This window comes from Acanthisitta chloris, unplaced genomic scaffold, assembly GCF_000695815.1.
Source record: "Acanthisitta chloris isolate BGI_N310 unplaced genomic scaffold, ASM69581v1 scaffold24337, whole genome shotgun sequence".
Classification (NCBI taxonomy): Eukaryota; Metazoa; Chordata; class Aves; order Passeriformes; family Acanthisittidae; genus Acanthisitta; species Acanthisitta chloris.
Genome location: NW_008684696.1, coordinates 34,900 through 61,536, shown reverse-complemented (window position 1 = coordinate 61,536; position 26,637 = coordinate 34,900). Strand labels below are relative to the sequence as shown.

Below are 26,637 nucleotides of genomic sequence, written 5' to 3'. Positions count from 1 at the left end.
AGAAGCAAAAAGAGCTGCTAGAACAAACACCACATTAAAATAAAGCCTTTGGGTCTAATTTCATAGTCTATCTCACAGGTGGTTATACTCCTCAGGAGTTGAAAAAGGCCAATCCTGTTTAAATTCCTCATCAACAATTCAGATAATGGGATAAAACGAATGCTGGGGGAGATCATGAACTCATGTGTGGTGTGTTGTGTCCAGGTCAGGCCCTCCAGGGAAAAACAAACTGCAGCAATGGCCCAGTAAGACCAGGAGAGCACTGGGGCCCTGGCACACAGGAAGGGATGGGAAATGGGTTATTTACCCCAGATCAGAAAAGTCTAACTGGACATCTAGCTTTCCACCACCCCAAGGATGGTACACAGAAGCAAAAAGCTGCAGAGCAAAAGGGCAAGAGGCAACATCACAAATTGCAAAATGAAACATTCTGATTAAGTGTAAGAAAACCAAACTCTTCACAATGACAGGGTAAGGCACTAAACCAGCAGCCAGAACGTGGCACAGTTCCCATCCTCGGGATTTACAAACTGCAGCAAGTGAAGCCCTGCACAGCCTGAGCTCAGCTCTGCTCCAGGCAGGGACATGAGTGGGACTGGCCCCTAGAGGTCCCATAGCATCCACACTTTCCTGGGTTACTCTCACGTTTTACCAAGTGTCTCTCTTGCCAGAGTAGAGAAACACTACTCCTGCCTAATAATTCTTGGAAAATTCAGTCACCAACTCTTCCATCAACCAAAACCCACACTCACCTATCTGTGCTCTTTCAGCTTATTCACACAAACTCATTTAGAGTCTACAGTCAGCAATAAAAACTCTCCCAGCTTGAAATTACCTTTTCAAATTCTTTTTCTTGTATGTCCAGCATTGTCTGAATCCGCTTCATAACCTCTCTGAAGTGTTCACCCTAGGAAAGACAACAAGATTTTTAATGTCCAAAACAAAAGGGGCAGCTGCTACCATTTCCTGCTCTGAGCTCCCTTGAAATCCATTGCCTTAATCTGCTATTTCCAAAGTTACCAAGTGTCAACAACATGGAACAACCTCAGGCAACTTGCTGTAAATTCAGCAATTTTAAGTCTTATTGACTTGTCATTATCCAAACTGCTCCACGAACTGACTGAGCACATGTGTGAGTCAGGCTAAAGGTAAGAAATAAGATCAGAAAATTAGCAGCAAAATAAGAACTTTGGGGGGGGGAAGAATTACATATTCTTGGTATATTACTACTTTTTGTAGTATGTTCCTGCTCACTATGTAAACTGCCCCAAAAAGTGATGGATACAATCAACCTAAAGATGAGTAATACACATCAAGTGTCCCACAGAAGGAAATGCAGTTTGCACCTGAAATCACCACACAAATTTTACTCTAGATCAATCAAAAACATCAGCAACATTCCAGGGGTGCAGAGATGTGGACACATTTCTTGTTCCAGGTTTGGGTTTTTTTTTTTATTATTTTCATACATACTAACATACATGCACCAGGAAAAGTTTAGAAGCAAATGGCAAATTGTCCCAGGAAATACACATTGCTGGAAGTTTCATGGAAACACTGAACAACTTGTGCATACAGAAGGTAACAGGTGGTAAGTGATTTAACCAGAAAAAGGCCCAGATGGGGCAGAATCTTTTCATCAGGAGCTGCATTTTCGTACCAGAAAAAGGCCCAGATGGGGCAGAACCTTTTCACCAGGAGCTGCATTTTCACAGACACCTGTTACACCAACCCATTTCTTTGACAGAACTTCCAGAAAACATCATCAGTACAATCCCACACAGAGACAAAGGCAGAGGCTGTACCTGGTGTATCCTCAGCAAGAATGGAATTCCAAATGTCCCGAACACTTCTTTGTGGAAATGTGCCACTGTGATTAGCATCTCGTTTTCTTTATCTATATCTACCTGGTCCAGAGGAATTTCCTAGATCCAGACACAGAATGACAACTGCAATCAGCCAAAAACTTCCTCCAAAAGTACCTTGTTAAGTACCTATAAGCATTATTGATGTGCAGCTACTGATGTAAAACAGTTCTGCTTAGAAACTAAAAAACCATTTGGTTTGTCAGAGTCTTTTTCCAGGGTCCCTCAGCCCTGGCATGACATCACTTCAGCTCCCCCTGCTCAGGAAACACTCCTGGCTTCCCTGAACAGCCTTTCTGACCTGAACTCTTCTCTCAGCTGCAGCCCTAGCTGACAGTACCACATGTCTCTTGGATCTCCTCATCACCATTCACACTGCAAACCTTTTTTATTTTCACTTTATGATCTCTGAGGCAAAATAACAGACCTGAATGATGAAATGCTTAGGGAAAAAAATCATACGTAAGTCTCAAAATTTGCCTCAGAAAGGCCAAACTTAATAGAAAAGGAAACAAAGTCTTCTGGAATACTTCAGTTTCAAGTGCAAAAGTGGGTTCTAAGCATGGACAGTTACATCATGAGCCCTCACACCTTGGAACTACTGCAGACAGGAAATGGCAAATGGACAGGCCCTTGCTAATCTTTAGGTGTTGTTATAATAAACACAGATAAGACATTAATAGGGAAGGAGATGGAACAGAGGAAAAATTTTACAAGTATCACCTTTATAAACACATAGATATTATCATATGACCTGACCTGCTGTGAGCATCACAGGCTTTGAAACTCAGAACTCAGAGCAAGGGACCCACCACGTGGGAGGGTTTCCCCTCTCAACTCAAGCTGTGAAGTTTCTGTAAACAAAGTACCACTCACCTCTATTCGAAACGTTCGACTTGTGGCGGGTGACAAACACTCTAACAGCTCATCCTCCTGATGGACACCGATTATTTTGTAACTTACAATTTCTAGCAGCCTAAAAACCAAACAAACAGGGAAAGCACTTTCAGAATGTCAATCAAAACCAGGCTCAATGCAGCATTTCTGTCTTGGACCTTGAGAAAGTTCAGTGTAGTCAGGGTGTGAACTGACACAGCTGCAAAACTCTCAACTCAGTCTCTAGAGAAAATTCAGCAGCAAAGCTACAAGAGGTTCAACTGTTTCTGGCTAGTGGCAAAAATCACTACGTGTAATTAGAAAACAAAGGTTTCTGATGTCAATTGTTTTAGAAATTTTCTTGAAATGACCTCACTTGTAATTCCTGAGCAGGCAACAGCATGAAATGCCTGAACTGGACAAGATGACTGAGCTGTGAGGGAACAAGTGCAATGGAAAATGCTCATGAATCTCAAGGATGGAGCTCTATGAGATCCAGAACAACCAGCTGGATAAGATTCATACTGGGAAGTAGTAAGAACAGTATTTTTAACACAGCATCAGACTTAATAATGGTTTCCACAGCATTTTAAATTCCACAGACACTTTTCTGCATAAAATCCACGATGTAAAAGCAACCAAAACCCTCCAGCTTTACCTTAATTTCCCTGACCCTTTTTCAGAGAGTTCTACAACTTTTTTACATTCTTCTAGCAGATCCCGCACACACCCGTGTTTGTCTGGATATACTGTTATTTCCTGGAGATTGAAACACAGAAATCATTAGAAATTTTAAAAATAAATGACCACATTGAAGCACAGGACACATCAGACTCTTCATCAAAAATTCATCTTTAACAGACAACAATTAGTGAACAAGTAACGTTGGCTTCAAAATACGTTAACAGACACCATTTGTTGGTGCTTTGGGGTTTTTTGCTGCTGTTAGTTAGGGGTTTCTTTACATAAGATACAATTTTGTTCTGATTTTGTTTTCTGCAAGGACAGAGTGTGTGACCCATAACCAACAGCCCCAACAGCTCTGACACGAACAACAGTGAGCACGGAACGGCCTCACTCACCTCTTCCCTAAACTGGCTGTTTAGCCATATGCATTTAAAACTTCTTCTGTTTTCAAAATCAGTTATTTTCATTTTGAGCTTAGGAAAGAAAAGAAAAACACTTTAGGCATACTTTGGATAGGGCAGAAATATTTTTCCTACAGTCACAGCAATAAAACCAGGAGACTCTTACCTGTTGGTAGTAGAGTTTTTTCGGTTGCCTAGGCTTGAAGAACTGCAGAAGATCTCTTAAAGTACCTTCATAATTATGTCTAAGAGGATTACCAGGGCCATCTCTATAACTGCCAAAGGAAAGAGAAGCACAGGAAGATGTTTTTACAATCCACCTCCTCAAGATCCATCACAGCTCAGTAAATTGAAGCACCAGGTACATTTTCATCACTGACTCCTAGTTCCACGTCACTGCCAGCACAGCATAGAGTGCCTGAGTGATTTCCAGACACAGCTGAGCTGTGGGAACAGAAAACACTCCCTGTGTGTGTTAACTGTCCTGATGTTTACAGCTCCCTGTCAGTGCTGCAGGGTGGCAGACCCACATTCCTCTGAAATTACTGGTGGAGCAGCACATGCTTTAGATTGTGAAAGGTTAATTTGTGGAGCCACATGACACAGCAAATTCCCCAGTGACCACAGCACTGTGAACTGCAAGGACCTACTCAAACTCTGAGTCCCCTGATGACCAAGGGAGGAGATGCCCTCAGGTAACTAAAGGGAAATCTACACTCACACGGACACAGTAAGATGGAAATTCTGTGTGTGTTACTCCTGCAGCACAGCCACAGGCCTAACCACACACAGCTGCTTTCTGCTATGGCTTCATACAGGTTCAAACCCAGTTTTACACAACTGTGCCTGACAACACCACTGTAACCAGAAATATCCCTCTGAGCACCTGCAAACTTGTTAGATTGGCATTATCCTCACAAAACCTCATCTGCAAACTTTGGTGGAGGATGGGGGGAAAAAAAACAGTGAAAAACTCCTTCATTTAAACACACAAAATCAGCAAAACCTTTGCTTTTACGTGCATTTGTTCCTGTTGTCCTCCATTCCAGAAACCTCATTCACTGAAGCAGCACTTGCATTGGCTTAGTAATTTATCCCACAGTGTAAGGCTTTGAAGCAATTAATGATGTTTCCAATGACACTAAAACTCTTCTGGAACATGCAATTCTGAGAGGCTCCAGAGTCAGACACTGCAGTACCTCAACTGCCCCTGCAACCTGCTGTGCAGGCCACAACACTGGTGTGCCTGCTGAGACACTGGCCCAGGTTGCCCAGGGAGGCTGTGGCTGCCCCAACCCTGGCAGTGTTCACAGCCAGGTTGGATGAGCCTTGAGCAACCTGCTCTGGTGGGAGGTGTCCCTGCCCAGGGCAGGGGTTGGGGCTGGATCATCTGTAAGGTCCATTCCAACCCCTAAATTCTATGATTCTATGAACAGTAGCATCTTACTGGCAAAGGATCAGTCAGCAACCTTCAAAAAACTACAAACTGCTGCCTCTATTTGGGCTAAGTATTTTCAGGAATAGTTAAGACACAGAACACTAAGGAAATTCTTCTTACCCTTGGGACTTGAAAAACTGTAATAGCATTGGATCCGTGTTCAGCCTTTGCGCAACTGTCTTTGCAACCTGAAACACATTTTGGACAAGTCCTGAATTATTGCAGGCAGTTATGACATTGCTTCACAATCACAGAGTCATTCATCCCATGACAAGAACATTATGCTGCTGAAATGCTGAGAGGAACCCACTATGTCTGTCTCCTGAGGTGCACAGACTAGCACTGTTAGCTCCTGAGCTGCTGATGCTGAACATGATACTCCACGAAAAAAAATGAGGAAAATGCTTTATTACAACCAATCACTGTCACCAAAAGGCCACAAAATCCACAACTATAGCAATCCTATCCCTCTATTGCTTGTTTGGTTGTATTTTGGTGTTGGTTTTTGTTTGGTTGGTTAGTTTTGTTTTTAATTACAGTATTATTAGGGAAATGAGTAAGACTTGCTCTCTGAAGATTCCCACTGCTGTACTTCACTAGCTAGGTAGTATCACCACATTGTTCCCATGACTATTTCATGTCACTGCCTCACATCAGGCATGGACATTCTCTGCCTGTTTTTCCCTTACCAAAAAAAACTCATACTATAAAGATCTTACACTTTAAGTGAAGAGGAAATCAGAGAGAACAACTGGCTGAAAAGCAGATGATGAGAACAGGATAGCAAAAGTCAGCCCTGACTTTCCCTCTGTATGCAGGTGCTCAAAGTTTCTGCCTTTGGTGACAGAAAATAAACTCTCTGGTTTGAAGTGATCTTTTTTTGCAGAGACAAAAGCCACTGCAGGAGAACAGTAGGGAGCCAAATCTACTCAGGCTCTCCATAGCTCAGACCAACTTCATTTAATATTTTTTTAGGTTTCATTGTCCAGCTTTCCTCATCTAAACACCTCATGCCACCCTTTATGCACCAGCAGGTTTGATCTGCTGGTGCCACTGAGCATTAAGCAGCACTGTGTGAAGAAAGCAATGCAGTTCGGTCTGCAAAATAATACAAGCACAAAATAGGCATCACCAGTTTCCCAAGGTATTTTCCTTTCAATAGCTGAACAAGTTGACCACATTTTACATGTCACTTAGAAAACAAATGCATGATTTAATTAGAGTATCATGTCCCTGAGAGAGCAGAATGGCCTACCAAGGGAGTCCTACTATCAAGTATCCCACTATGAATAAAACCAGGGGGTTTAGAGTGTTTTCTCTTCTCGAGCCTTAGTGACTTCCTTAAATTTTTCACTACCACAATGCTTACAAGAACAGACCAACTCACTTCTAAAAGTATGGATAATACATCTGTGAACTAGTGCAAAAGTTACTTTAGAACAAGGAAAAAACAGCAGAGAAATGGGGCACGTGCCTGAAAGTAATTCATCCTATTGGACAAAGTAACAACAAAGCCTGGGTCGTTTGGGATGGTTTTGTCACAGAAAATGACATCCACGCGGTGATAGAGGTCTCGGAAGTATTCCTTAGCTGTTGGCAGCTCACTGTTATCATTTTCTGGGTCATCCCTACGAGAGCAAACAAATGATAATGCCATTACATATCACACTGTTACACAAACAAGCAGTTCAGGCTTTTTGAAAACATGTTCTACAGTAAACCAGCAACAGTTGAGAGATAAGAGAAGGAAAGTTCAAAAACCTTTTTTGAGAGCCACCACTTGTACACAACTACTGCAGCCAGTAGTGACCCACAGCCCTGAGTGTCCCTGCCTGGTGCAAGGGCCAAGAGCCTCACCTGGCAGTGTGGCCATACTCTGACTCCTGCTCCACAGCAGCATCCCAGCAGGAGCTCCAGCTCCTCCTCCCTCCCACTCTGGCACAGCTCTGTGTCTGCACTGACCCTGCACAGCTTTCCATCTGCCCCTGTACCACCTGCTCTGCAAAGGGGGCAGATGTACGACAGCATTCCTTGGCCCACAGAAGCAGAAGAGCAGGCACAGAGGCTGGTTTGGGTCACTCCTGACTGGTACCCCTAACTTCTCAGCAGAGGAACAGCACCAGGGTACAAGCTGTGCACTTACCCAGAAGTCAGCAGCCAGCCAAAGGTGCATAACACCAACTGGGTCAACTGGGAATGCGAGTTCCAAGGCATGACATGAGAAATACATTCATCTCACATAATCTGGGGTAAGAGTGCTGAAGATAGACTAGCTGGCTTCCACCCACTGTCAGCCCATGGAGAGAAACAGAGCAACACAGTTGGGTGTGACCATCAGGAGGGAGAGCATAGAAATGCTGATTTAAAGCCCTGACAAGCCCAGGAAAGATCCCTCTAATGGACACAAGCTGCAGGAGTTCCCCTTCTGCCTTGGAGAACACTCCAGCTGAAGCATCAGAGCACGAGTCGTGTGCTCAGGGGAACTGGGAGCATCTCATCACCACAGACTGGTAAGGAACTGACTGTGAGCATGAGTGGAAGGGAAAAAGGGAAAGCAGTTTAGTTGAGTCCCAGGCTGAAAGGAGCTCCAAGCCAAGAGCCTTGTGCAGTGGCCACAGCAGTGAGCCCGAGACCGACAGGGCCGCGAGGCTCTTTGTGTCAGAGCTCCAGGGGCTCCACAAAAACCTGCACAACTTGGCTGAACCAAACTCTTTGGTCCAAACTCTTTGGATGATGATCTGTTTTAGGCTACTAGTTCTTTAGACTAGTTTGAAACTATCTTTTCCTTAGATAATGGGGAATGTGATGATTACAATACTACCAATATTTTTGCATTTCCCCTCTGAATAAACAAGTGAGGACTGCTGAGAATGTGCCTACTGCTGGAACATAACACTTTGCTCTTGTTAAAAGTGCTAAATTAAAGAAAGTGAACCAGGGGATGTAGCTGCAAGGACAAGCTGCCCCTGAGATACCTACTTCTGAAACACTATGATGTCACCATCCATGAGTTCATCGAGAGCTTTATCAAGAGACACATCATAGTCTTGAATCCTTTCTGTTAAACTGGGTTTAACTTCCTGCAAGAAGGAAGAAAAATTATTGACCACAGAGTAAACAAGAGACAAAAATAAAGGTTGTGATAGTGAAGAAATCATCAGATAAGGTAACCTGTACCTTCTTTCCACTGAAACAAACGGAGGTATATATAAACACACACAAAAATTAAAGGCAACCTTGGCTAGAGTCCAGACAGATCTAATTGCTAAGGCTAACTCTGGCTGCTCATTTCTACCTATGGAACCTCAAGGATTTTATCATTATCTTGTTAGCACGGAAAATTTTCCAAAATCTAGAGATTAATTTTCTACTGATTCAGCTTCAGGGAAGCTTGGAGAACAGTTCGTTTACTTTAACAGTGCAGAATTTCTGCACAACAATCCACTTGCCTTTCAAGTCAGTTTAAAAACAAAAACCAAACCCACCAAAGTGATGTGAATACATATGTGTTACCACAGATCCATAACATATCACATAGCAATACTTGTTGGTTGACCTCTCTGGATAAAAGCACCTGTCCAAGCAAACTGGGATCCAACTGCACCCCTGACCTGCACAGAACAGCACCTCCTGACACTGCTGCTTTTGAGGATGGCAGTGTGTGTGCTGCCCTGGAACCACCAGAGAAAGCAGCATGACTGCTGACAGCAACCACAGTACCAATCCAAGTCCTTGCTCTTCCTCGAGCAGAGACTTCACCCTGGCAAAATCTGCATCTTCAGTAAATGCAGCAGTTATGACTGGCCAGAGACATACTATAAGCAGACCAAGGATTTTGTTTGCTGACTTGAGGAAGGAGAAGATGCAGAATTTACTCAGCCCCACTGTGTAAGGCACTGATGCCACAACAGCAGCATTAGCTCCTCTAACATGGCAACACAGACTCAGCACAACAAAGCTACTCATGTAGGACTTCATGTAGAGGGTTGTTTTTTTTGTTTCAAAGCCTCACACTTCTATTGTTTAATATTAAACCTGTTTTGAAGTTAAGCATCTGCTGCTACTCTCCTGCAGCACTGCAGACTTCAAAGCTACAGGTTACAGTGCTGATGATTTATAAATTACCATTGTTACAAACAAATTTGGTAATGAATAAAGCTGCTTTTTCCTTTAGCTATGGCTAGACAAGAAAGGGACAAAAAGTTTATCAATCCAAACCTCATAGAGGATAAGGCTAGTTTCTTGTGGAAATCCTGCTCTCTCACACATAACTGGAAGCAAGTCACCTGTTGGAAAAAAAGAAAGGGATGTGAAAATGCATTGCACTAACTGCTAGTGAGAACCTGTTCCTCTACCCTGGACAGAGTTTTACAACACCTAAGAAAGAGAGCCCTGCAGGGGCTCCTGCCCCAGAGAAAAAGTTTCAATTCAAAGATGTGCAATCACTTGTCTTTAAAACCTTTCCATTCTAACAACGGAACAACTTCAGAACTCACGTATTTTGCAGGATATAGGTGTGTAGATATGTCCACAATAATTCAAACTCCGAGTTTTCGGATCATACATCTTCAGAAACAGCATTACATCGTCTGCAAACCAAGGAGTGAGACTTAAGGCCTGGGGGGAACGAGCTCACCTAGATATTTTTCTTTACAGTAACAAATATGTCTTTGATATATTAATCCGCTGCCTTTGAAATAAATAAATAAATACAAATTTATGCTGCGAGTCTAAAAACATGCAAAGCATGTCTTACACTTCAAGGGAAATGAAGGAAAATCTGCAAGAGAAGAGCTAATTTCAGCACTGCAGCAGTTTGATGGGTACATCAATGGCACCACTGAACAAAGGAGTGGAGATGCTGCACACAGTTCTGGTGTCCTCTACATAAGAAGGACATGGAGCTGTTGGAGCTGCCCTGACCCTGGTGGTGTTCAATCCAGGCTGGATGAGCCTTGAGCAACCTGATCTAGTGAGGAGGTGTCCTGCCCAGGGCAGGGGTTGGGACTAGATGATCTGTAAGGCCCATTCCAACCCCTAAATTCTATGATTCATCCAAAATATAAGTATTTTTTCCTTAGGAAAGGTTTAACCCATGTGCTTACGATCTTTATCAAACTTGGGCAATGTTGCTCCGGTCGCAGCCATCTCTGGATCTACTGTTTCCAAAAATATTGTCCATGGATTCTCATTGTCACTGAGCTCAATCATCTATGCAGAAAGATGGGAAAGAAATAAAAAAAAGTCTCTGGAGAACATAATACAATCTGATATCTGCATTTTAGTCAGACACAAGAACTTTTTGACAGTCTCTAAGTGTGAGAGTTGTTAATTGCTTAAGTTGCATTAGAAGTTTTTGAAGTTTACTAAGAGAAACAACTACAGAAATAAACCCACCAAAAGTTTACCAAAGCACTAACAACAAGTTTTATTTAAAATGAACCCACTTCTTTTTCATTTCAAAGTGCAGCTACAGGTCAGTTTATCATCATGGCATGAACATTACTTCATTTTGGAGGACACAGGACAGTGACACCAATTGCTGTTTTCTGTGGTGTTTAGGCACAGAGTTTTACACTTTAAGAAACACATTTCATCCCTAGTCCCTGCCCAATGGAGGACTCAGACATCTGTTTTACATCTAACATGAAAAATCTTGATCACACATTTTTTAGCAAGGAAAACCACACACTACATTCCTTGCTGCCCAAATCCATCCACTACATCACAAGTCTTCTCAAGCATCAAACTTCACCAGATACAGTGAAACTAATTTTCAGTTAACACCCTGAAAAAATCTGCTGTCCCAGACTTGGATATTCCTCAAGAGAACTAAACCCATGATAATGCACACAAACAGTGTCCTCTGTCAACGACTCTTTACCGTTTTATTGCCATCTGCTTCATTGTCTAACATTGCAGGTCTTTTTGTCCCGTTACTCCTGGCCTGCATTGGCCATAATCTGATTTGATCCTGGGGAAAGCCCTAAAACAAACAAAAATTGTGACAGGAAACTGAAATAAAACAAGGGGGAAAAGGCTGAGATACTTTTATTAAACCCAAACAGATGATCTGAGTTAAAAGGTCTAAAATAGGACTGCTGACAGTTTCTGGAGGAGATGAAGGATAAGAAGCAACCACAATGCAATGAAACAAATGCAGAAAGGTATTCAGCTCACAAAACTTACCATGGTTTGAGAGAGGTTCTGAACAAATTCTGTAAGTGTGGAGTTTTTTAATACTTTGAAAACAGTGTATTTCACTTTTTCTTCGTCATACATATCATTGCCTTGGTGACCACAGAACTGATCCTCGGCCACAATCTGAAAAAACACACCCCAAGGTTACTGCTCACACTCACAGCACCTTCCCATGGTGCTTTCCTGCCCAGCCTCACTGCCTCTCTGAGCATGGCACAATGCTAACTCTCCTCATGTTGCATGGAGAAAACTTGCAAACACACAGATTGAAATGGAGCTAAAAGTTGTGACTGAGAGTCACATCAGGGCAAGCAATTAAAATACAGTAACTCTCCCAACCCCCAAACAACTAACAACCAGTTGTGGTCAGATCTCAGTCTTGGAAACATGTCTCTAACACGCCTGGCACTGAGAGGAAAAAAAGGCTACGTAACTATTTCACTGGTGTGATGCAAGGAGGTCTCTTCAACCATCTCCTGCATCCCCCAGAGCCTCCTGCACTCTGGTACCACAGACACACAGGGGGCAATGCTCCAACCCCTCACTGCAGACAGCTCCAGTGCAAACAGAGTGCAGAACAACCTGAACCTCACCAGTGCCTCCAGTTATCATACCAGAAAGGAGATGCAGGAAACATAGAGACAAATGGAAAAAGGGTTCTGTCTTCCAGGGCCAGATGGGCTCTGGGAGGAACCATGAACAGGTTCCTTAAGGCTTCCATCTGGCTTTTCCAAAAAGCTAATTGCAAACAGAAGCACTCTCTCCTGCTGCTGCTACTTAGAGAGCTGAGGCTGGCAGAGGGCCAGGCCTGCAGCCCATGGCCAGAGATGTTCTGATTTCAGAGAAGAGCTCCTGAAGGAGCTGTAGGTGCAGGGCACCACTGAAATGGTCCTTTGCCTTTCACCTGGACTTCCTATTTTGACTCACAAGCACATAATTCCTAAAGAAAACAGAATGTCTGTAACATACAGCACTGTGTGTTTCCTTAGGATTTGCTGCACGTGGAAATAAACTTACAAGCACTGAAGTAATCATTTCACTTCAGAACACAGATTTAAAATGAAAAAACAGGAAAGAAAGCCAAAGTTTGTCCTGGGTGGCTCTACATTCCTGATTTGCATGGTAAGGCAGCTGCAATCTGGTCTGTTCCAAGAGCTGACCTGCACTTGCATGTAGAGATGAGCTTCCTGCCTCTCCTTCCTCTTCTGAGCTTCTATCCTCTTCTCCTCTTGTAGCCTTTCCACGAGTTGCTGAGGAATATCATGGTCTGTGACAGGCTGCAAAACTTCACCTACAAAACAGATTTGGTGATGTCATTCCAAGAGTTCAATCAAACAGGGTTTGTCCATACACACTTGATTTTGCTCTGACTTGAAGTCAAACCCACTTTCTTCATCTTTTGATTACAAAAATGGTCTGATATCCTCATGCTCTGGCCAAAGAAGCATTTTCTATCCCAAGCCAACATGCACTACTTTCATGAAATATATACCACAGAGCGAAATATTCCATTCAGAATGGAAAGAAATATTTACCACCACTACATTTTAGCATATTATCTACATAGACATAATCAATTTCATTTAGATTCCATGACTGAAGTTAGCTCACTAGGTTTTCTATCTCATAAAGCCACTAAGGTTGAAGCACTTTGCTGAAGCTAAAAGAGGACAATACTAGATTAGCACATACTCTACAGAAGTGAGAGGAAGGTTGGTTGATCCCACAGGATCTACACACTCCAACTGTAACTAAGTCTCTGTCAACCACTGTGCTGGTTTGAGCCAAAGTAGAGTTAACTTTCTTCACAGAGGCTAGTATGGGGCTATGTTTGGGTTTTGTGCTGAACACAGAGTTGATAATGCAGAGATGTTTTTGTTATTGCTGAGCAGAGCTCACACAGAGTCAAGGCCTTTGCTGCTTTCTGTACTGCCACACTGGCAAGGGAGTTGGGGATGCATGGGAGATTGGGAGGAGACACAGCTGGGACAGGTGACCCAAACTGACCAAAGGGATATTCCATACCATAGCACATCATGCTCAGGATATAAGGTGGGAGGAAGAAGGAGGAAGGGGGGACATCTGGAGTGATGGTGTTTGTCTTCCCAAGGAACCGTTACGCGTGATGGGCCCTGCTCTCCTGGAGATGCTGAACACCTCCTGTCTGTGGGAAGCAGTGAATTTATTCCTTGTTTTGCTTTGCTTGTGTGTGCAGCTTTTGCTTTCTCTATTCAACTGTCTTTATCTCAACCCATGAGTTTTTGTAGCTTTTACCCTTCTGATTCGCTCCCCCATCCTGCTGGTGGGAGAGGGAGTAAGAGGCTGTGTGGTTCTTGGTGCTGACTGGGGTTAAACCACGACAACCACTCAGAGGTACAATACCCAGTCCAGCTTTGGAGACACCCCCACACACAGAGGACACATACTGAGCTTGGACTCCCTGATGTAAACCAACATGTAAGCGTTGGTGCAGTGCCGGACGGACAGGTCGTCGTCGTGACCTCCATAGTTGTGCTCGATGGCCTCCTCCTTCGTACACCTCGACACGACGTCGTCGTCAAACTTACACCACTGCAGAGGAAATTGGACATAAATGTCATTTGACACACACAAACATATTCCCCAATGGTAAATGAATCCTATTTCTGGCATGTCGTTCGGCTCTTTGAGGTCACTAAAACTGCTCCTCAAGCAGCACAAGTGACAAACAGCTCCAGCTCAGTGTTTGTGCTACCTGCAGCTGGTGCTCAGCAAAATAAATCCACAAACACCAACTCTTTACTGAAGCATTTGAACGTTTTACACCGAATATAAGAAGCCCGAAAAATTACTCAAAGAAGCTTTTCTTAAGACAGTTGTTCAAATATTTAGTATGTCCATGTGAAACAGAAAATTGACCTTATTTGCTGCAACACCAAGTAAAAAGCAGCAATGCACAAGGAATTATTTGTGCACCGACAGGAATTTGCATCAAAACAATAAAGTCAATTCAGAAGCAAAGACAAATAGCAATGAATTCACAGCAAAATCTGACTCCTACTTTTCCCCTGAACACACAAAACCAGTCGAGCCAAGGGATAAGGCACCTGACCTATAACTGTCCGATCCAATCAAGTCACCTGAACCTGTAACAGTGGGACATGTGAAGATGCTGAACTTCTGAGTCACAGCAGCAGCTGAAACATTCACATTTGCTTCAGCAAAGTCAGCCAAAAAAACCCCAACATACTAGATGAAATTGGACTGCAGAAGAACTTCAACACACACAAATAAGGGATTCCCTTAGGTAAAAGTCTCCTGCTAAAAGCCAAGTGTGCCAGCAGATCTGCTGTTGGGGAACAGAAGCTGCAAAGATTTTCCCACTGTGCAAAGGGCATGGATGGATCTGCAACACACAAATACCTTCAGGTGCTTTTCAATACTCACTTTGCCATCGCCCTTTGGGTTTAAGTAAACAACGTAATGTCCACCATGGTTATCTCCACTGTGGACGAGAACTGCATGGAGAATGTAGTTTGCAGGATCTTTAGGATCTGTTTTTTGCAAAAATTCATCTAGTGGCAACTGTTCAGGAAATTCAAACCTAGTTGTGAGAAGAATGAAGACAGTTGTGTTTGTGGCTAGTATCATGCACTGTGGTGGAGAAATATATGTACTCCTAAAGCAAGTTACAAAAGTGAACCTGTTGCTGTCACAAGGCTATTTGTACCTAGCACATACTGCACACAGTGGCAGAATTTCCACTGGTTAATATGGAATAAACACAATCTTCACAAGGACCTCTGGAAAAGTGTGCCCTCAGTAACAAGGGGAAGAGCACTGCAGCTGAGACAGGGCTGGTTCAGATTCACTGCGCTGAGGCAAAGGCTTTGCAATGTGTTATTCCCAGTGGACAAACCCAGCTGTCCTAGCACAGGCACCACTGGACTGGAGCACTATTCTGATATGCTACAGCTGCTGCAGTCTCACCTTGGTGAGGCTGAAATCACTGCAATACAGATTTCATTTACAACCAACAGTGAATCTCCTTGAGAGATTTTCAGCTGCTCCTCACAGCGAGTGGGCACGGGAAGAGATGAGGGAAAGCAACACGACAACTTACTCATCCTACTTACTCCTGTGAGAACACACCAACCTTCCACACACCCCACCAAATGCCACACAAAGCATTAAAAGATGCAGACACTTGTTCCATAGTCAAAACAACTGCTACAAATTGCTAAGCATTCAGTTTGTCATTCAGATCCTCAACATTCACCCAGAGCACCTTCTGGGGACCTGCAGTGTGTGACCTGTCTCCTGGAGTTCCATCAGAAACAGGATCATTTGGCCAAACTCTTTTTGGTAAATACATTTACAGCTCCAAACTGTACAATAAAAACCAACCAACCCACACAAAAACCCAACAACCAACTTACCTATCGTTGATCTTGATGTTTTGGTCAGTCTGAGGATCGTACATGAACCTCATGAGCTGTAGGTGTAATACTGGTGGCAACGTTAGGAACTTCACACCTTTCTCTGCCTCCTAGACATTTGAAAGAAAAATAGAGGGTTGAAATGGCAAGATTTTTGGCAGCTCCAAGACAGACACACTTCCTATGGGCTTTTATTTCACAGGTTTGACGACACAATCTGCACCAGAACCAAGGAATGGTTCAAAACTTGAGTGGAACTTAACTACCCTAGCACTGCACCAACCTACCCAGTAACACAAGAATTCAATTTGCATTGCACCCATTTGTACAAGCACATGTGGACACATCACTGCATTGGGAGTAAGTTACCTCTATCAATAAAATTAAAAGGGAACATGTAGGTGAAAACTCAATTTTGGTCAATTCAGAACTTCATGTTCATTGTATCCTGCCAACAAGTACTTGGCTACTATGCTGTACCTTCCCACGAACAGCTACAGAACACACAGAGCATTACTGGCAAAAGCTACAGAACAAGCTTTAGTAACACAACACTGTTTTTACAAGACTACTCTTCCCCCAGTGGGTGCAGCAAAGTGCAGCTGAAACACTCAGAAACATGTGCACACACATGAACGTGTAAAATCCCATGAGCTCACTTGGTACAAACCTCTCTGAAGTTCCTTTTGGAGCTCTGCTGCCTTTTCACTTAACACATGGAAGAACAGACTACTTGTAGGGGAAGAACTTTTCAGTCCTGAGATTGGTTCACCTTCCTACCATTCTAGTAACAGACTTGGACCTGTAAAACTCACTGCTAATTAGATTGCTATAAAATCCAAGGTCCATTTTAAGGAACCTAACAGCATACATAGGACCTATGTAAAAGCTGGTCTAAGAAGAAATATGGCCCAAATCAGTTGATACAATCCAGAATGGGTTATCCAACCAGTGCTTTGTTATTTTATCAAGGATAAAGAGAGAAAAGTACCTGCAAGCCATGTTCTCCTGCATCATACTTGTTATCACCATCCAACTGCTCCACTGCAACGTAGTCAATGAAGGACTCAAAAACTAAATGAGAAAAGATTGGGGAATTGTACAGGAGGAAGAAAAACCTAAGTTTAAGCTAGCCTGGAATCTATTAATCAAACAACACATCGGGCCATCAGAGTTTGTGTCTGAATATTTCTGCCTTTACTTTTAACAGCTTTAGATTGCTGACGAAGCAACAGAGACATATACAAGAATATCAACAGATTTAAAGTCACATAGTTACTCTGACAAACACATCGGGCCATCAGAGTTTGTGTCTGAATATTTCTGCCTTTACTTTTAACAGCTTTAGATTGCTGACGAAGCAACAGAGACATATACAAGAATATCAACAGATTTAAAGTCACATAGTTACAACTGTCTGACAAACTCCTCACACTGCAGCTGATAAGCATCAAGCTAGATGACTGGGATGGAATCTTACCCATCCTCTTCTGTGCCCTGTATGCCAAGGACTCGGTAAAGAGATGATAAGGGACAATTGTTCAGCTGTTCTGGTTAGTCCAGGTTTTTTTCTTTGCTGATTACTATGGTCAGGTCTAAATAAGGATCTATTTCCTCAGAGTTCATCTTTATATATAAATTATAACCTGCTTTGTTGTCATCATGGCACAGTTTGCACTTTTATGACACCAGGAAAACTCCTCAAGTTCATAGAGTTTTATGAAGAGACACCAGTGAGAGAACTAGGGAGGAAGGAGGAGGGAAGGGAAATAAGGTAACACAGGCAAAACAATTTATGCAGAAAATGTTTTCAGGGAGGTGTCCTAAAGCAAAGATGTGTTGGTGCATATCACAGTGTGTCACTTACTATTTTTCTTTCCCTTTATACTTAGCTGGATGTCGTAATAATCTTCTATCCGTTCGGATCGATAGTCTACGTGTTTGCATTGGATGTAAGACTGCAAAGAGAAACAAAATCCTCAGAATTTCAGTGTACACAAGGAACAGAGTGACTTCAAAGTATTTTGAAAAGGCATTAAATACATACCACCATCTTCCCTCTGAACAGTTTGGGGATAGTGCCTTCTACACATGTGCCTTTCATTTTGTTCTCCACATTATCAAGCAGCTGAAAGAAAAGTTAGGTTTTTACACAACATAAACTTGCAAGTTTTCATTTCATTCATCACACAGAGATGACTAATTCCCTGACTAGACCCTAAGTCACAGAATCACAGACTTTCAGGGGCTGGAATGGACCTTACAGATCATCTAGTCCCAACCTCCTGCCCTGGGATAGCAGGGTAGCAAGTCACTTGGACAAAAATGAAATGTGAGTCTGTTTGTACTGATATCTCCTTTCTAGCCCTTTAAATCCACCTCTTCCCCCCTAAAAGTTGCACTGGGGACTACTCCAGCTACATCCCTTGGAGCCTGGAAAACCCCAGATGGAATAATGCCCCAGCACCTTCCAAACTGCATTTCTCTCCTCAGCTATAAGCAAGCACAGCACATGTTCCAGTTGCTTTCAAGCTCCCTCATTGTTTACAAACTCCTCACCCATCAAAGGCCACAAGCAATCCCGTTCTTAAAAAAAGAGAAACCAACCAAGGCAAAAACTCCATGATTTGAGACCTAATTTAAATGAATCAGGGCCACTATTACTAGGATTGTTGCCAAAGTACATTATATATACACAATACCAAGAGACAACATTAGGCATCACAGATCAGCAAGAAATGATGTGAACATACCACTCGACATAACTCCTGGACATCATGTTGCATGAAGCTGTCTAAAGTTTCCCACCTTTGGAAGGCAAATTAATACAGAATTACCATGTTATGAAGAAAACTTACAGCTCCAAAGACATTTTTGCCATTTTTTTGCAGATCAACAACGTAATACACAGCAAGATGCACAGACTGATTTGGGACTGGCTAATGCACAGGTTCTCTTAGCTGTGTAGGATGTACTTAGTGAACTTGTGAGCTGTTTGGCAGCTGCTCTGTGCCCAGCTGCCTTCTTGCTCCTTGGGACTGGGGACAGGGACTGGGATGGCAGCTGCAGCCAGCTGGAGAGGCCAGGGCCAGGCTGCTGCTAGCAGAAGAATTCATCCAGTCTTCAACCTAGTCTCAGTTCATGCCAAAAACAACTCCTAGGAAAAGGCCTGGGAGCAATTCAATGCTGACAAAATAGTTTAGTCAGTGTGTCTCTAGCTGCCTCTTCTAAGGGCCCTTCAGGTGCAGTCAAGTAGTGCTCAGGGATTATTTCAGCACATGAAAGGAAGCAAATGGATTTATAGGAAATACTGGCTCCTTTGTGCTCATCTAAACAGTTAATCCTGGGGGCTCCAAGGAGCCATTCAGCTTCCTGCACTGCCCATGTGCAAACACACTCATGTGAACAGGCCAGAGCAGCAGGACCTGAGTGGTGGAACACAAGGGTGTCCAGCACTGCTGCCTCCAACAAAGCAAGAAAACAAGTGCTTCTAGTTTCAGCACAAAATATTTTCTCCTCTGAGCTCTAACTTAAACTCCAGAAAGCTTTTTAAGTCTCTGACAACTCTTTACAACAGCCACCACTCCTAACCATTAGCTCTTTTTTAGCAGGATGCTCCACCCCAGCCCTGGAAGCCACTGGCACAGGAGTGATCAGGAGCAGCACTGACTTTATCTTCCTCCCACTCTCTTCTCAGTGCTTCTCCCCCACTGTCCCACAGAGCACACTGCTCTCCCAGGGGTGCCAACAACTGTGTGTGGGCTCACATTTAAACAAGCTGAGGGAAGTGACCTGTCAGATAGCTAATGGAAAACCATGTCCTGACTCCCCAGGATTCAAACACTAGCCAGCTCAAAGGACAAACCAAAGGAAAAGGTTACACACTAAAATTAGGACAAAAAGGGCTCCTCAGGCACAACATCACTGCCTACTGAGAGAAGCTAAACTCAGAAACCCACACAATACCTACTAAAAAGTAATACCCTAAACAGCATCTAGGTAGGGCTCAGAGGGTCAGGAACCTCTCTCTGAGTCAAAGCTGGGAAACCCAAATCTTCAAACACGTTCAGAAATCCTTCCCAAGAACAAAAGCAGGCATCAACACATTCTTCAAACCTTGCTCTGACACAAAATTCAGCATCTGCAACACCCTCAAGAAAGGTCTCTCCGTGCTACTCAAGATGACACAGTCGAGATCTTCAGTCAAGATGAAATATTTACACTACCACCAAGTCCTTCCAAAGTAACAGGACAGCAGGAGTGTCAACAGACCGAGTGCACTAGTAGGAAGAGTGTGTGGCCAGATAAACACACAACACTGAGGTTACTGATTCCATTCAAAAATTCCCTCAGAAGGTGGAAAGTAAAGGTTGCAAAGACACAAGGTGACACAGAGTCTTGTCAGGACTCAGCACCACTCCAAGCTTCAGCAGCAGATGCAGGATAAACACTAGGGCAGCTGTGTGAAAAGGACAATACAAACTTCCTAATGTGCTTTTGAATAAAAAAAATACTTGTCAACTAGTCTACAAATACAGTGAGACGAAGTAATGCAAACCACAGTATTTTAGAACAGGCTTTGCTCAAATCCTACCCCACACTTACACAAAATGCAGAGAAGGCTTGTAAATGTTATGTGACTCTTAATCTTTCTGTCTTAACCTGTACTAGCAAACCAAACCAAACCACCCTCAATGCAACTGCGTTGTATAATCTTATGCCTGTGTACTCCAGATTCACAATTACACCCTGTAACACACCTCACAAGTAGCACAAGGCTGGAAACACAACACCAGGCAGTGACCTGGATACTGGGCAAAAAAGAACATCAAAAACAATCCTTTTGTAGGTGCTCTCTGGAGGAAAAGAGAGTGCCAGAATGAGGAAATGCAGAGAATTACTCTGTATTTGCTCTGACATCTTTACTTCCTGCAACTGATACTCCTGCTTAGCTCTAAATCACCAGACAGAATCCAGCCCTGATCAGCTCTAACCTGTGGCCAGAAACACAGGTGTCTTTGCTAGGTGTGAGAAATGTTACAGCAGCCACCAGTGCAAGCTCAAAATGGGGAATGCAAATTACTGCCACTGCTCCAAATCTAAACCAGATTCAACTCTTTTTTAAAGACATCACCAGCACATGAACTGCAATGTTTCAACAACTGTTTTGCTCTGAGTTTTCCTTCAGTCAAATCATCACACAGTTTTCAGGTACCAGGTAAACTGTAACCCTGCTGCTCACAGCTGTGTTTGAGTACCATTCCCCTTCCCAAAACAATCTGACTTTTGGTCACCTACCTTTAGTACTACAAACAAAAACCTAAGGATTAACACTATGTGGTACTAACACCCAATTTAGAGAGAAGCTTTCTAAAGCAAAGCTTATGAAGCCTTAAAAGCACAATAAATAGTGCAAATTTCTGAAACTTACCCAAAGGATTTCGTTAACTTTTTCGTTCCGACGGGTTTGTCGCTGTGCTGCAGCTCATAGAACACTCTTTGCAATGCTAAGGGAACACTTTTGGATGAGTCATCTCCTTCTGTGGGCATCATGTACACAGCCTGAAAAGGCATTTAGTTCAATTAGCATCTCAGGGAAAGTTTACTGCTCACATTGTTTAACACATTCTTTCCTCTTCGGTGACTTCTCCATATAACTCAATTTAAACATCACTTCAAAAAAAGAGTCTGAAAAAAATCTTGTGCTGTAGTGTAAAAACGTTAATTGTCTGGAATGACTTTCCTTAGAGCACAGTGGTTAGGCAGATGTGAACAGCAGATTCCACTCAAGGGTATTTTATCTGAACAGCTCTCTTATTCCACCCTGGCAAAGTAAATGCAGCAAAGCATTTAACACCTCACACAGGTTATCGTGCCTGGTCTGCCCATGCAATTACCACAGCAGGGCCAGACACAGTGCCCAGCACTTCAGGCTCCTGAAACCAACTTCAGCTCTGTGAAACCAGGCAGGGCAACAGGGAACCAGAACAGAAATGGTCCACATGGAGAAAGATGCCAGAGGAAGCTCTGAAATTCCCTGACATAGTCACTCCTACTTAACGTCATCCCAGTCCAGCAAATAAACAGCTTAACAACTCAATTCACTGATCACACTGATCTGGGAAGGCCTGAGAACAAAGAAATTGCACAAACAGACCAAACAGGGATTAGGAGGGTTCTGCCTTTCCCCCCAAATTCTGATAGCTTGACCTCAGGACCAAAGAGTGAGGCATTCTGATCCACTTAAAGAGCAGAATCTCTTGTTTAACACCTGAGGAGTTCCCTCGGGAAATGAGCACAGAAGAGGGATAAGGACATGTATAGGCAATGGCTATAAGCATTAGAGAGACATGAGAAAAATTTCAGCTGTTTACACAGTAAAAGAATGATACAGATAACCCTGAACACATTGCTTAAAGCCAAGATTTATTGGAAGAAGGGAAGAAAACACTGTACATGAAATTCCAAGGTTATGCAGAATACACTGGGTAACTCGAGGAGAGCCAGGCCAGGCAGAAATGCACTGGGCAAATATTTCAGTGCAGTTATGGAAACATTCTGCAACATTCTCATCAATGGTGGTGAATTTTTCAAGGGACTCAGGAAAACGTTTCAGAAGGGACTGGATGCAGCCACAAGCACTGACAACAGTCACAGGACAATCAGCCACACACAGACAAAGAACGATGAGCTCTGAAGAGAAAGTTCTTTGCTTTACTCTCTGCCACTGAAGCCAATTGGTTGCTTAAAAAAAGGAGGTCTCATTTCAAACACACCTCCCAACTGCTGTCTGGAAGCAGAGCAAAGAAGAAAGGACCTCTCCATCAATCCTCACCCACGCTTCCCCAGCCTGACTTGCCACAGCTCTGTGCTTGCCTTTGCTATTGTTCACTGCTTCCCCAGCTCTGCTCCTGACAGCAGCTTCCCTGGGAACAAAGCTCCACACAACAGCAACAGGAACCATACTTCTTCTAAGTGAGGAGAATCCACAGAAACTATGGAAATGGTGAGAAACAAATTGTTCTATTCTGCTTCGTTTTAAAAGGAACAAGTTTGTTCAGAGTGAAAAGAAAAACGTACAAAGCATTTTTTTCCAGGCAACTACTGATCCTGAGGAATGAGCAAGAGGACTGAGCATTCCAGTTGATGCCCAGGAACATTTCCAGAAAGGAAGTTGCAGCTACCAGCCAGGAAATCAAACTTTCTCCTGTGGTCACTATCCAGATAGGAACACTCCCTAAGAACTGCTATTTATTTTGGACTGAGGGAGATGTGCAGGGCAATGCTTGAAAAAAATAGTCCAGTTGAAATAAATCTGTTTCACAAAAAGAAGTTGTTCTTCAGAGAACAAGATTACTTCATGGTACATATTGATTTGCTGACTGCAAGACAGTCTTGAAAGAAACTACTCAATTGGATTAGATGGAGCTATGCTAAAAACACATTTTGCTCTCAAGAGCAAAGTGAAATTGCCCAAAAGCATAAAATGCACAAACATTCTGAGTGCTGAGCAGAAAGAACAGGCATTACAGGGAATGATAAACTGAACTAGTAAATTATACCTCCTGAAGAAAGGCAACAAGTGCATCATGTAAAACAAGGCAGGTATTTGCTTCTTGCCCATGGCAGTGGTAAGATCTCAGCTGGGTCTGCTGGAGTCTGATGTGCTATTTTCTGCAGTGCTTCAGAGTAAACAGCACATTGCAAAAGAGAAAAAAAGAGATGCCAACTGGGACACTTGGAGGCCACAGTGATGTAAGTCATAAGATGGTAGGAAATTGAGGACAGTGGAAAGCAGGTACAGCCAAAAGGGAAATCTTGGGGAAAAGGAAGGTTAATCGAACTGTAACGACGAGTGTACACAAGAGAAAGCCTAAGCTGGTACAGTTCATTTTCACAGAGACACAGTTACGTACAGAAATGTGCAGAAGGATGAACTGGGATCAATAGGACACTCAATAAACTAAATGGTGGTGAGTTTCTGTTTTTCCCAAGTTTTTCTTCTCTCCTAGAGAGCCACTTCCAGTATTGAGTCACCACTTATGGTTTTAGTCCCAGTAAGGGAACTGCACTGTTGTAAAATAACATATTAACTAGTGTGTTTCACCCTGGGTTGAGATATTTATGAAGATGAGATGTTAACAAGATCTTTCCAGCGAAGAAAGAACATTTATTATGGTAAAGCAAGTATAAAATTAAGCTGTTTGCTGTAACTATAATGCTCTCCAGCACTACAGAGATGCTAACCAGAACAACAGAAAGTCCAGCTGCATAATATAAATTACCAGACAGAACAAATGTCATGTGTGTCTGTGTCTCTTCACATTGTTCATGGGCTGAGAAGCCATAATGGACTTCCTTATTTTAACTCCTTCAAGAAAGGGAAATTACTTCCATCCTTCACCTGCAAGATGTAGAATCATCCCTTTTCCCTCACTGCAGCAATCTCTAGCAACATTAACACATCCTACAGCCAAGGAAACACCCCTGAAGCTCAAGCCCTTGCCAGGTGTTCTGATGCTTCCACAAAAGACAAAAGGACATGTTCAGTAGGCTACAAAAGGAACCTTCCTGCCCTCAGCCTCCAGTTGTAAGTCACAACTCCTGCAAAAGCCTGAAGGAGGCAAAAGGAACACAGAGCTCTGTTTGGAAGTATCTACAAATACAACATGTTGCCTATGTGAATTAGCAACCTCCTTTTCTCTCACATACCTTTCGGAGCTGATTAGTGAAAAATAAAGTCTGTAACAAACTGTTCATGTAACAAGTTGCTCCCTGGTTCTTTAAGCCAACGTATCCCGTGTGCTTCTTTGAATCCCACCTGGAAAACAGTTAGTGGTTACCAACAAGACAGTTCTGTATGGACTGTAATAGAGAACATTTGCTCTAAGGTCACACTGCTGGTAGGCATCAGCCACTCTTCACTGCTTCTGAAGGTTCAAATAAACCACATTTTGCTGCCTGCCCCAGTCTGCAGTTAAATGCTTTGGGACTTAGTTTGCTTTTTCAATGTGTTCTACATGGCACAAACATTAGGTGCTATGAAAGCTTTCTGGAAGCCAGAGCTGTACTTCTAAGGGCAAGTCTGTATATTGTTTTCATGTGCCATGAAGTAGAACAACTCAGATGGAGCAGTTTGACAACTGTACACCAAAGCAAGGCAGACAGCAAAGGCCCCTGATGAACACCCATCAGCTCCCAAAGTGCAGGTGCTCAATCACAAATCAACTCAGACACAAGTTGAAGCTCCACAACATTATGTTGACTCAGGCAAACAGAAATTTAAGCTGCCCAAAAATCTCTATGTGACTGTGAAAACTTTGCCATCAGTTAGAAGTGACAAATTATTCAAGTCTGACGAGAGCTACAAATGGTAATAACATAACATACTTGAGTAATCTCAAGCAACGTAAAAATAACAGAATTAAGACTGGTTTTTAACCAAAGATACTTACGCCACTCCGTGTGGAGCATCTGCTTGAACATAGACTTCAAAAGTCACTTTGTCCTCCTCTATAAAGCCTTTTTCAGGGTCAGTAACTTCCTGCAAAGCAGCAATGACACAGGAACATGCAAAGTGGAACTCACAACATGACTGCAGTGAAGTATCCAGTTAGACATCACCTTCTAATTTCCAAGCCTGAGTTACCAGTAATGACCAACTGAGAAGCAAAATCAAAACACATCAAAGCAGCTGTTTGCAGCTTGATGCATTTTGAGCCTTTTCTAGTGTCTCAATACAGGAAACTTGTTCCTGCCTTTTAAGACTTTGCAGTACTTTGTTTCAGTTTTCCATGATATAAAGATTGGTAATTAAATGTTCTACTTCTTCTGGACCATATTCCAGACAGATGAAAAATTAAGGGCCCAACCTTTGCTTACAAAGCTGTTGCACTTCAAGAGAAACCTCAGTAGTATTATTCCCTTCACATACACAAAGGCCACATGGAAATGCAAGGAAAATTTATGTTGCTCCAGAATGTCTTTGGCTACCACAGAGTGAAAACAAACCACAAGCACTCGGATATGCAGGACCTCATGATGAGGGAATATTTAAATTGCAATGCAAGTCAAAGCAATCTACAGAAATTAAACACAGGGATTTGTATGAAATTGAAAAGCAGTCCAGAGCAGCGATAGAAAAAATAATAGCTTGGGGAAAAAAAGAGCCATCTCAGTGTGCAGGAGCACCAATAAAAACCTGCTCCTATCTAGCAACAGATTAATACATGTCCAATTACTTACACTCCAGGCCATGAAGCTGGAAAAGCCCCAGTCATTTTCCTTATGAAAGAACAAGTGACTAATACGACGACTGAATGATTTTTCATCATCCTTGTAGTTTATTATCTTGAGAACTGCTTGTGCATGACAGGACCATGACCTATGAATACAGAAGAAACACCTCAAACTCATTTAACATGAAGCTTTTTGTAGTCATTAGCAGTATTTTTGTGTTAGGGATTTTTAGTACATTGCTTTCAAATACAGGAGGTTTTTTTCCTGACTGGATGCTAAGATTTGGTTAATTGTTATTGAGGGCATGAACCTCTGGGGCTTTCTGAAGCCAAATGAGGAATGTGAGCTTGGAACAGATTTTCTTAAGGCAACAGTGCTGTTAAGGAAGGACTGTCAGGCAATTGCAGGTAGCAGTGGTGTAAGAAGCTAACTGCTCTGAGGTGAGCTGGTCCTGATCTGCTTCGGTGCAGGTGGATGGGCCAACTCGAACTATTCTTGGTGTCCACAGGGTG

The 26,637-nt window shown here is 42.8% G+C and overlaps 1 protein-coding gene across 1 annotated transcript in view; it reads right to left on the bottom strand.

The window, feature by feature from the left end:
• The window catches only part of USP7 (ubiquitin specific peptidase 7 (herpes virus-associated)), a 36,598-nt gene that overhangs the window by 3,092 nt on the left and 6,869 nt on the right, over positions 1–26,637 (bottom strand). Inside the window, exons 3-29 of the mRNA XM_009079441.1 lie at positions 26,132–26,270; positions 25,342–25,430; positions 24,599–24,707; positions 21,318–21,448; positions 18,640–18,694; positions 17,934–18,014; positions 17,754–17,844; positions 16,878–16,960; positions 15,887–15,996; positions 14,895–15,051; positions 13,895–14,039; positions 12,629–12,759; positions 11,457–11,591; positions 11,152–11,253; positions 10,373–10,478; positions 9,764–9,856; positions 9,486–9,553; positions 8,247–8,347; positions 6,742–6,895; positions 5,388–5,455; positions 3,996–4,104; positions 3,824–3,901; positions 3,400–3,500; positions 2,742–2,841; positions 1,806–1,925; positions 836–907; positions 1–17 (exon numbers count right to left, since the gene is read on the bottom strand). The exon at positions 1–17 is cut by the window's left edge and continues 104 nt beyond it. Coding sequence (XP_009077689.1) covers positions 1–17; positions 836–907; positions 1,806–1,925; positions 2,742–2,841; positions 3,400–3,500; positions 3,824–3,901; positions 3,996–4,104; positions 5,388–5,455; positions 6,742–6,895; positions 8,247–8,347; positions 9,486–9,553; positions 9,764–9,856; positions 10,373–10,478; positions 11,152–11,253; positions 11,457–11,591; positions 12,629–12,759; positions 13,895–14,039; positions 14,895–15,051; positions 15,887–15,996; positions 16,878–16,960; positions 17,754–17,844; positions 17,934–18,014; positions 18,640–18,694; positions 21,318–21,448; positions 24,599–24,707; positions 25,342–25,430; positions 26,132–26,270 — 2,745 coding nt within the window. The remainder of the gene's footprint in view (positions 18–835; positions 908–1,805; positions 1,926–2,741; positions 2,842–3,399; positions 3,501–3,823; positions 3,902–3,995; positions 4,105–5,387; positions 5,456–6,741; positions 6,896–8,246; positions 8,348–9,485; positions 9,554–9,763; positions 9,857–10,372; positions 10,479–11,151; positions 11,254–11,456; positions 11,592–12,628; positions 12,760–13,894; positions 14,040–14,894; positions 15,052–15,886; positions 15,997–16,877; positions 16,961–17,753; positions 17,845–17,933; positions 18,015–18,639; positions 18,695–21,317; positions 21,449–24,598; positions 24,708–25,341; positions 25,431–26,131; positions 26,271–26,637) is intronic.